At 40.0% G+C, this 12,040-nt stretch overlaps 1 protein-coding gene across 2 annotated transcripts in view; it reads left to right on the top strand.

Annotated features, from left to right (window-relative positions):
* Positions 1 to 10,015, top strand: part of DTX1 (deltex E3 ubiquitin ligase 1) — a 106,903-nt gene extending 96,888 nt beyond the window's left edge. For both annotated transcript variants that reach the window (XM_073630490.1, XM_073630481.1), the window contains exon 10: positions 993 to 10,015. In XM_073630490.1, coding sequence (XP_073486591.1) covers positions 993 to 1,211 — 219 coding nt within the window. In that variant the 3' untranslated portion in view covers positions 1,212 to 10,015. The remainder of the gene's footprint in view (positions 1 to 992) is intronic.
* Positions 10,016 to 12,040: the final 2,025 nt, after the last annotated feature.

Here is a 12,040-nt window from a genome sequence, read left to right as displayed (position 1 = left end):
ACATCGCAGGCACCCAGGACAGTAAGTAAGTCTACTTATTTAAAGTCAGCAGCTACTGACTTTAATTTTTTTTTTAGCTGGCCGGAATCCCGCTTTAAGGCATTCTGATTTTGTCTGGTCTTTACTATCTGTATGCTTATTCTAAGTCAGTGAGTAAAAGTACTCAGGCTAGAGCCAGACAGAGGACTAGCATATTAGAAGGAAGTCAGCAGTGCCATCCTAGGTTCTTTCAGTACAATCCAAGAACAAACATTTTATACTGTATATTGCAGCTTACCAGTCCTTAAATGTGGTGACTGCATTTGTGTTCCTTTTCCAATATTTTCACATGATTATCCTGCCAGTAACGCAGATGCTGTCCTAGGTTGACAACATTTACCCACTCTACTGTGTCTATAGAAGAACACCTCCCCCACTTCTTGTCTCCATTACATGGAGGGGGGCATTCTGTAGTCCACAGAATATAGTTAGGAAGGCTGATACCTATTGGGATTTTGGTAGTGGATTTCTGACAGGATCAACAGGAATTTTTCTGTACTTGCAGAAAATGTACTTTGCCACCAAAGAACTGGTAAGCAGCAAGATATTGCATATTTGTTATTGGGTTTAAATCTTCTTTATACTGTACCTTGCAACAGGCTTGTTAGATATCATAAGGTCAGAGTACAATCCAAAGGTCTGGAGCCAGAGCATGTAGACAAAGGAAGTAGGTTTTGAAAAGTAGAGAGGGAGGTCATTTAAGACATTCGAAAGTCAAACCGACAACTTAAAATAAAAAGCAGAGTTTGGCTTGGTATCTAGTCATCAGTCATGTTAGCCTTCAAAATCTCTGTGTGCATGTTATCCTGTAGGAACTGTTGTTTTCGTCATTACAAACCTTTCAGTACTCAGATGTCTGCAAGGCTTACCAGCATCATGAAATTAGCCCTCTGGTAGAGTCATAACATGTATCTTAGGTCTGCTTGTATTTTAAAATATGCTCTGATTTACAGGTATTACGCATGCTGGTAGCAGCATGGGATCGTCGCCTGATATTTTCCATTGGTACCTCCAGCACGACAGGAGAATCTAACACAGTGGTATGGAATGAAATTCATCATAAGACTGAATTTGGATCGAACCTTACTGGGCATGGATATCCAGATCCCAACTACTTGGACAATGTGCTAGCTGAACTTACTTTGCAGGGGGTCACTGAAGATCGGCTTTAGTAATCAGTATGCTGGACCCTTTCATACACATAGGCCCGGCAGCTGGCTCAGAGCCTTATCAGCTTTGTCCTGCTAAGTACTGCCCCTTCTTTTTCAGGGGATTTCATCCTACCAGAAGTGGAGACTCCACCATACTGCCTTGATTATTTAAAGGGCAAATGTGTGATGTTTTTGCAGAGAATTGGTGATGTTTAAAATCTTTCTTATTTCAGTGATGCATGGAAGCACTCTCCACAGCATCTCAGGCCTCATAGGCAGTGCAAATAGCAGAGAATCACTTTACGAAGCATGAAATTACTGGGACAAAGGCAATCTGAATGCAGAAAGTTGCTTTAACTCAATGGACATGGGAGAAACAGCGCTAATTCACCAAGGTGTGCAGGACTTTGGGCATTAGACTAATATGCTATGTAAACCATTTATGTCGTGGTTGGCATTTAGTCCTGGTCAATGGCAAGGTGTAAGGCCTTGACCATTCTAACACACCCACAAACCGATATGAGTGTTTAGCATCCTTCTTACTACTACTTCAAAGCCAAAACCCAGAGCAGCCTCCTGTCCCTCATCTTTTGCGTGACCAAAGTACATGTTGTGTCTGTGTGTGCTACACAAATCAGTGATATACATATACACATTTGTTCACCTTCGCTATGGCTATTGCTACAAGGTTGTGAGTGTAGAGCACAAGGAATACAGAAAATGAGCCAGTATGCTGGGAAACAGAATTGGACTTACTGTATATAACATAGTGTAAGGTTGAGTGGTTGCTGTAACCCATATCAGCCAATCAAAAACAGTTTTAATATATCTGCCCAGACTTACTTGTTGAAACATTTCTAGCTGGTATAGGTTACTGCACATCTTTGCACTATGTTAATAAGTAAAGGGTGAATCTGGATATTCATGATTAAAATGTAGCAGATTTGTCATAAATATATCCATTTTTAAAAAGTACAAATTCATTGCCTTTTTCTGTCAAAATTCATTCTTTAAAAACTGTTTCATTGTCATATCATAGAATCTTCTATACAACATCCAGACTTCTACAGTCTTCTTATGTGCACCTCTATGGATGTTCCCTATTTCTACTCAAAAATATATTTAGACTGAACCTGACAGCTAACATTTTATATTTTAAGAAGTAGTTTTTTTTTTTTTTACAGTATTCAGTTTCTGATGGGACAAAGTAGATATGTCAACTTCACCTCCCCCTGCATTATTTGTGCCGATGCCTGCCTCAGACAAGTGCTTGGACTCACAGACAGGCACTTACTAACAAAGCAGCCGTCTCCTTCCTAGCTCCAGTTTGGTGGTGGGGGCACTCTGTTTGAAGTCACAGCTAGCTTTATAGGGCACCTGGGAAGAAGGGGGGAAAAGTACTTTAAGAGCTCATTTACACTACATTATTTCCCTTGAACTGCATTGATCTACATAGATCAACACAAGGGCAGATGTTCACACCATACATGTGTGGTAGTGTACGCTGCGGAGAAATGCACACAATATACTGCAGTACATAGAGTTAAACGCAGTGTTATTTTGTGACACTTCAATCAAGTAAAATGTGCTGTAACAAAGCATTGCACTACCACCCACAACAGCCAGGTTGTGCATAGGCTTTGACCAAATGCGAAGGACGTAATCACTTACGTGATTTACATGAGGTACACAGAAGAATTGTTTCTTAAAAACCAGGGTGACAAAAGGCACCTTATGGTATCTGTTCTCAAGCAGAATGCTTCCTTTTAAAAGTGTAAAATGCCCGACAGGTTCGTGATATGCAAGACATTTTTTGCAGTGCATCTGTCAGAACAAAATGTTGAAATTAAAGAGTATTTTTCTAAAAGGAAACTCCATGGTATTTCCACACATGAATGGGAGCTTTTCCTCCTACATGTGACAGGACTCTGAATCCTGCCACTGGAGTTTAAACCACAGTGACTCTATTGAGCATGACAAATACAGCATCAAGAATGTAGGTTTTTTTTTTCTTAGCGCACAGTGCACTGTGGGTGTTTAGCAGTGTCCAGCACTTCCACATTACAGGAAGCTCTCATCTGACATCATAATTATAGTGGCCGGACACACATTAATGCTGCTTGTGATCTAATCTGTCAGAATAACAAAATACACCCATAATTGCAGTGGGGGCACCACTAACATTTATATCCAACATGAAAGATGCTACAAAGTTGTTGGTAAACTCTTACTGACATTTTATAATGGCCAACAAGGCACCTGCTACTCTGGATAATCTACGCTGTAAATGGCCCATACAGCCTGCAGTCACAAGTTATTTGTAAGATGATTTATGGTTCAAAATTACTTTTTTGACAAATCATATACCATTTATGATCTCCCATATTTTCCTAACTATCTGATCACCTAAAGACTATTTCCCAAAGGAAAAAATTGCACCTACCTTAATTTAGGGTTACTAAAACTGGAAAGTGCAAAATCTAGTGCAGCTCTGGATAGAAATTAGCTTCCAGGGTCCTTTTTTTTTCTTTCAAGTCAAGCATTATTGTCACACTCTACTACACGTTTGTAAAAGTGTCTAGTGCATAGTATTGAACAAGCTGAAGTTAGAAGCAGAACGACTACCATGCACAGTCCCACCAGATTTTGCACTCTCAAGTTTTAGTAAATCAACCCCTCATGAGTCTGAATTATGTGGAAGGCCATGCACCTGCAGTAGATCCTTCATCAACTGGGAGATGGTGATAGATTTGTCTGTTCTTACTCGACCTGTATATTTAACATGGACATTGTCATGTAAAATTACCAGTTACCCATTATGAAAAGCATTTGTTTTTGCATCACTTGCAGCTGTGGAGCTATACATAGCAAGCCTAAGTCAATGGTCCTCTTACTTTAGGGGAGCTATATGCTGTCATCGGAAAAATGAATTGTGACCATTTCTAAAGTGGTACCATAAAATAATTGCCATTTAATTTCTTTATAGGTTAACAATGCTGTTAAATTTTGAGACAAGCATGGCTGATATCTGTCATACAAAGTAATGGAAAAAATGGCAAAATTATGTTGGGAATTTGTTAACACAATTTAAACTCAGTTGTGTCATAGTCAGGGCTTTAGAGGGCAGTGCATTAATATAATTCATTTCCGGGGTTATATCTCTCCATTGCATTCTTTGTGTCCACACAGACCTCAACTACCCATTTTCAGTGAATCTATCCTATATACACACACTAATCTTCCATACTGATTTTCCAATTTAATTTGATGCTCACTAAGGCGCAACCCACTAACACTTCCACTAATGAAGTAGAATAATTTTTGATAGGAAAGAAAGGGCACGTGTCAATTATTTAATTAACAGTTTAATACAACCAGCTAAAAACCTTTCACTGTGAAGCGGAATTCCAAGAATTATGTTTTTTGCAAACTTACATTTGTTCAGCTTGGCTTAGTTAGGTATCATATCTGATATCTGGAGGGTCGCTGGGAATACTGAAAATCATTGTAGTAGCCTACGCTACATACATTGATAGCAGTGACCTTGTGGGTGCTGCTTCAGCTGCTTTCCCTCTGTACACTGAATACAGGGGGTAATTACTCAGCACTGCCGCCATTCAAAGAATGATAATGAATACAAGGTGTTCTCTCATAGGTTAAGAAAGTAGGGGTGTATGGTGTCATTATCTCCACCCCAAAAAATACAAGGCATTCTCTGAATGATGGTGATTTGAGCAAGCAACCCTGCGTTCAGTGTTTAGAGGAATAGCTGCCGGAGCAGCACCTGGAATATCATGGCTATCACTGAATGTAGTGCAAACTACTACAGTGATTGCCACCATTCCCAGCAGCCCTACAATTATCAGATATGGATACTTGAATCAAGGCAAACTGGACCAATGTAAGTTTGCAAAAAAAAAAAAAAAAATCAAATTGATAATTCTTGTTTCCGTTTTCAAGATGCTCTGAAGCTGGGCTGTGCTAGCCTGCAAGTCATACATTTGTAGTGATTGCCATACAGATACAAATACTAGAAATTATCTTAAACTACCCACAGTAACTTTTTTGTGTACAGAATAAAGAAAGTACTGCCTGAAGATATAACCATCTTTTTACCTAACCTTGGTTTTATTACTCAGTACACTGACACCCTCCCGAGATGTACACAAGTAGTCAGGCAACAGTGCTACTGTAGACCTTATTCCCTGAAAACTGTCCCTTGTATGGGAAATGACTCTTGCAGGAAATGGCAATATAATTTGGCTTTGGTTCCAAATGGCTTCAAACTATCTTTATAGTCTTAAAGCGGAACTCCACAAACTGAAATCGCTATCTAATTAAAAGAGAAGTGCAGGGTTTGAAAAAAAACCAAAACATTCATACTCACCTTGGTGGATGCAGCATCAATCCCCCGCCACCTCTATACCGAGAACTGAGCGATCAGATTGCTCAGTTCTCGGTCTTCAGTGAGCCAGTGACGGTCAGTCACCAGCTCTCTTAGCTGCTGTTCCATTGCTCACTGGAGTGCCAGGTTGTGGAGGGGGAGGGAGTGGCTGGATCAGGCTCTCAGCAATGTGCTGAGAGGCTGAGCTAGCTACCAGTCTAAGCATCTGGGTGTATCCTGAAATTCAAGTGATCATCTCTCCAGATCCTTGACTGGCTGACTGGCATCCTCCAATAGCAGGCTTTGGCCCGCTGTCGGCTGAATACAAGTCACAGGAATGCAGAATGAAGTACACTCCTGTAATCCCCAGGAGAAGTAGGACCAAAAGAGCTTTGGACCTACTTTAATTTTTATTATTCAAAGCAAAATCACCGATCCATATCTACATGCTTTATTTTGGATTTTGGTTTCAGTGTCTAACAGTTCACCTTCTGTGCATTTGCCAAGATTCTGTTCTCATAAAAAACAGTGCCTGTGATGTGAATTTTGAATATTGATTTCTTTACTATGCTTTTAGATGAATGAAGGCTTGTTATAAAGTGATTTTACTACTTGTTCAGAATATGAGAATAGCGTGCAAACTCTGGATGCAGGTTCACTTTAAATTCTCAGTATCTGCAGGGCAAATGTCTAGATAAGTGTATAAGTTGCTATTCAGAGGCCCTAAATAAAATAAACACAAGTGATCATAATACTCAAAAAGTTCTGCAGGTCAGAGTGAAGCCTCTAATCTGGTACACACGATCAGATTATGAGACAAATTTTCATCTGATTTTTGATGCATGCTAGTCTCATATCGAAAGTGAAGAGGTTACTCAACATACGAAAATTCTCGTATGACTTCAGAAGTGATGTAATGTGTTGAATTGATTTGTATGTGTTCTTTAGTTTCTGAGCATGCGTGGTCTTGCTCTTATGATTTTTTTCGGACGAAAACTGTACTAATTCTACGAAAATCGTACGTTGTGTTCACCTACGACAAAATTTTAAAGCCTGCACATCCAGTGTTTGTCATCCGAAAATTTGGAATCAGTTGTTGAAAGCACCAATGATCAGAAAATCGGCAGGTCGGATGAAAGTTTTCTTCAGATTTTCGTATCGTGTGTATGGACCTTTATGCTCAGAGAGGGATGACTACAGATTTACAATCTACAAGTCATTTCAGAATTGATATATCTGTCATTGAAATCTTGTGCAGTACAGCTTAGCAGAGATTATATTTCTGAAGGACAAATCTGGCTGCCCTCATGTAAATATTTCATTACAATCTATGCATTTCTATTACCCTAATTCCATTTTATGTTTTACAGGAAAGCAGCGCCATTTTTAAAAGCCAGACTCATATCTGATCAGCAGTGCTGATATGACTAGTTGGTAAGGGGGTTGCTTCCATAAATGCCTATTCAGTTCTAGGAGCATCTTTGGCACCACCATCCTTAACACGCTGTCTGTCTCAGCAGTGCTGAGAAGGGCTCACACTACAAAGAATCGTAAAGCAGTTATGCACTGGTCACATTTCATCCTTTTCCTGATGAACCAGCCAAAATTTGCTTAGCAAGTGGCCCTGGCTGTCCCCTCTTGTCCAACATCCTTTGAAGGAAAAAAAAAAATCAAAGGAGCAAGGTAGAAAAATGTTGGCTGAACAGTGATTGCATCCATTCAGATACAGGTGCTGCTACCGCTGTCAAAATACAATACCGTAGCAGAGGATGTCAGCCATCCATGCTACATGGCATGGATGGAGGAATCTGTTCACCTTTTTAATTTCAGACTGCAGGCTGAAAAAAAATTATATACACACATTATATATATATATATATATATATATATATATATATAAAATATCACAGCCCTCAAAAATTCCACTCGCCTACTCGCATTTTGCAAGTGGATTTTGAGGGCTGGCGAGTGTGGGCTGCCTGGGAGTGGCGGGGGGGAGCAGCCTGGGTTGTATGGGAGCCGTTCTCCCAGCAATCAGAGAGGGGAGAGCCGCCGCCTGTTTGATCAGAGCACCGGGAACATAACAGCTTTCATTTCAATAGCTGTGTGTTCCCACGCACCGTCATATACAGCCCCTCCTCTTGACCGGGCACTTTGATAGACAGATCACCCGGGATGGGTGATCTGTTTATCAAAGTTCCCCAGATAAGCGGGAGGGGCTGTATACGACGGCCCGTATCGGGGAACACACAGCTATTGAAATGAAAGCTGTTATGTTCCCAGCACTCTAATCAACCAGGTGGTGGCTCTCCCCTCTCTTCCTATGCACAGGTAGGCTCCATTGGGGACACAGGCTGCACTGGCGTACACAGGCAGGCTACGTTGTTGGGCACAGATAAAGTTGTTATTTCTTTTTATAACATAATTCTGCATAAAACATTTAAGTGTAATTTCATGAAATAATTTATAAGGGCGTGTTTAGGGACGGGGCAACTGGTGGCGAGTAACCCTTGAGGCCGGGCTAGTAGCTCAGGACTTGAAATTTTGTGGTGTGTGTGTGTGTGTGTGTGTATATATACACATACATACATATATATATATATATACACACACATATACTTGAGTTCTAAAGTGGGGTTGTAAGCCACTGACCATCCCCACATTTTACAGGTGGTTGATTCAAGGAATATTTATGATAAGGATTATTTTTTGTCAGGCAGGCAGTAATCTCCCTGTTATTCACAATCTTATTTAAAGAACATGATGCAAGCTGAGTGTCTTGACATTAAATTATAATTATAGCAAAATATAAAATTATACATTACAACAGTTTAAAGCTGAACTGCAGGCAACCATAACACAAATAGTTGTGGTTATGCATTACCGGTAATTAAAAAAATAAAATTAAATGTATTTTAAACTAGTGTTAGTACTGAGTTTTTTGGGTTTTTTTGTTATTTCCCTTCTACAGCAGCACTCAAACTGGGAAAGAGGCAAAGGGGGTTATTTACTAAAACTGGAGCATGCAAAATCTGGTGCAGCTCTGCATAGAAACCAATCAGCTTCCATTTTTTTTGTCAAAGCCTAATTCAACAAGTTGAAGTTAGAAGCTGATTGGTTAACATCCACAGCTGCACCCGATTCTATGTGCACCAGGTTTAGTAAATCTTCCCCAAAGAGTACTTAACATTCAAGCAGTACACCTTTGCTGTGATTATGCCACTAAGAGGCATGAGTAGGGAGATGTCCTCACCACTGCTGCTCCCTCACTGTCCATTAAGCAGTCTGTGTTCACAAGTGTTCTTGACCAAGTCTTGCTGCTACTGTAATGAATGTCAAGGACCATTCTATCCTGTGTGGCAGAGTTTTCCAAATCGCACAACTGGCTACACAAAATCACAAATATCTTGGTAGGTAACAGTTCCCACATATATATTACAACCGTGTATTTAGTAACTTGCCAGAAGTTCAACTTCAATAATATAGTGTAATCCTACAGACTATTTAAATGGCCAGTCCACCCAAAAACAATATTTAAGCTAGAAGTAGTGTCTTCTAGGGATAAGGGCTATCCACTAGCTTTTTTCCTAACTTTGTACTACAAAGACAAGAATTCCCTGCAAAAAATTCTTCAGAGGCTGTTATGCTGACCCTCTAGCTTTAATACTTTGTGTCTGGAACAGGCCCAAAACATATAGACTCAACTCAGACTTTTGTGATCTACAAAATTGCTCCATGTCAGTGACACTACAAGAATTAGATCCAGTGTTTCAGCATGGTAACCAGCAACTAGCATTTTTTGAAAGCGAGCAATGATGGCCCTCATAAACATAAAACAAATAAAAAAATGCAACATGGAGACTGGTCTAAAACCCATGGTAGACTTGAAAACTCATGCAAAGACAGAAGGTCTTTTAACTGATAAAGTATTTAATTATATTGCATTTCCCTAAATTATTTGCAAAACCCTAAATCAAAATCAAGCTGTTTGCGGTTTATGTGTAACTGAAAAATAAATGTTTGACTACATGGCCACCATTAAAAATGTTGAGTTCACTAAGGGTTGAGAAGCTGAGAGACAAAAACAAAACTATTTCAGGATTGTGTTCTCCATAGTTTGTAAGGAGGTCTGGTTTTGGACTGTTATTACTTGCATATGTATTTCAGTCTGTTGGGATACTATTCAATACAGATATCGGTGTCCATTAAGGGACTGTTTTGAGATCACGCATAGAGTGGCATGGAGGCTGTTTTCTTTTGGTCTTTGAAGCACAAGAAGAGGGCTTCAATCCTTCCTGCCCAAAAAAATAAAAAGAAGCTGTAATCCGGGAAGATGTACAAGTGCAGAGTATGAAGACGTGCATGGAGCAACCCTCACCCCCATATCCTATTTGCGCTCGGCATGTCCTTGCTTATGTGAATAAAATCCATTTGGAATTCATCTTGTGAGTTATATGTTTGATTTTGGTTTGTTTCGGTTGTTGAATGACTTTAAAACATTTTTTTTTACACCAGATAAGATGTAAATATATAGCATATTGAAGTAACAGCCCTTGGATCAGAACAAGACAGCAGAATCATAGAGATGATAAAGTCTTGACATCAGCTAAGTTTCAGGTTTCCAGATCGCAAGGTTCCTATGTAAGATCACAACACTGACTGATAGATGGTGCAGAAATGCCCTGCTGGTATAGAAGATTGCAGCTTCCAACTACCATATGCTAAAGACAGAGTCACTGAAGCACAGTGATAAGACTTTAAAAAACATTTCCAAATTATTTCAAGGAGAGGAATTAATGATATTTATTATGTAAACTGGTTTCTTGTATTGCCAGCAGAGAGCCATTACAACCAACTACTAGTGATCATTCAAACTTGGTACAAAAAACAGGGCATGCTAGGAAAATATGCTTAAAGTTTAAAAGCATACTTCACGTGGGACATGGCCTAACTGCTGAGAATACCAGATAAACTACAGATGTCACCAATTCTCTCCATTGGCTAAAACTCCTCCATCCATAAACTAGTAAACCAATTGTTGAGACAGATGATGGCATTCTTACGCCTGTACTCATTAGGTTTATTGCTAGCGCTGACTTGGACAGAGTAAGAAATCAAGGTTGCAAAGAATATGACAAGCAACAATACTACACAGCAGCACATATGAGGCTCCTGTAGAAGCAAGCCTAAAATGAATTACATAAAATTCAGATAAAGGTACACTGAGTGGACTTTATGCTTTTAGCACACTTGTGTCTTACTTTGCATTAAAAGGCCTTTAATAGATTTTGCTTGTGGGCTGCTAAGTCTGACCTCTGACCAAGTCTGACCTGCAAGTCAGCTAGATTACTAGACGGTCATGTTACTCCAAAGGCTTCAGAAATTTCTGGATGACAGACACATGAGTCATCTTTAGTTGGTGCAGGGCTGTTGCAGTCCAGTGACTAGGCAAAAGGGGGGGGGGGGGGGGTCGCAGAGACAGCCAGGCAATCAGCATTTTCAGAAGGTTGCCAGCAATTATTTTTTTTTAGCACAGGTTTCATTTACATGTTCTTGCATGTGACAGGGCTGCTGCTAAAGGCATTTTATCCCACTGCATAAAAGCAGTGTGGAACAAAGGTTAACGTGCTAGGTACAGTGCATCAGGAGAGTGTTCACAGTGCTGCACTTTTTTCCACATTTTGTTATATTACAGCCTTATTCCAAAATAGATTAAATTGATTATTTTCCTAAAAATTCTACAAACAATACCCCATAATGACAACATGAAAGAAGTTTGTTTGAAATCTTTGCCGATGTATTAAAAATAAAAAACATATCACATGTAAATAAGTATACACAGCCTTTGCCATGACACTTAAAATTGAGCTCAGGTGCATCCAGTTTCCACTGATCATCCTTGGGATGTTTCTACAACTTGGAGTCCTCCTGTGTTAAATTCCGTTGATTGGATATGATTTGGAAAGGCACACACCTGTCTAAATAAGGTCTCAAAGTTAACAGTGCATGTCAGAGCACAAACCAAGCCATGAAGTCCAAGGAATTGTCTGTAGACCTCTGAGACAGGATTGTATCAAGGCACAGATCTGGGGAAGGGTACAGAAAAATTCCTGTAGAATTAAAGGTCCCAATATGCACAGTAGCCTCCATCATCCTTAAATAGAAGACGTTTGGAACCACCAGGACTCTTCCTAGAGTGGGCCGTCCGGCCAAACTTAGTGATGGGGGGAGAAGGCATTTAGGGAGGTGACCAAGAACCTGATGGTCACTCTGACAGAGCTCCAGCATTTCCCTGTGTAGAGAGGAGAACCTTCCAGAAGAACAACCATCTCTGCATCACTCCACCAATCAAGTCTGTATGGTAGAGTGGCCAGACGGAAGCCACTCCACAGTAAAAAGGCACATGAGAGCCCACCTGGAGTTTACCAAAAGGCACATGAGGTACTCTCAGACCATGAGAAACAAA

This window comes from Aquarana catesbeiana, linkage group LG01 (assembly GCF_042186555.1).
Source record: "Aquarana catesbeiana isolate 2022-GZ linkage group LG01, ASM4218655v1, whole genome shotgun sequence".
Taxonomy (NCBI): domain Eukaryota; kingdom Metazoa; phylum Chordata; class Amphibia; order Anura; family Ranidae; genus Aquarana; species Aquarana catesbeiana.
The sequence above is the reverse complement of the archived record's forward strand: the minus strand, read 5'-3'. Positions and strand labels throughout refer to the sequence as shown.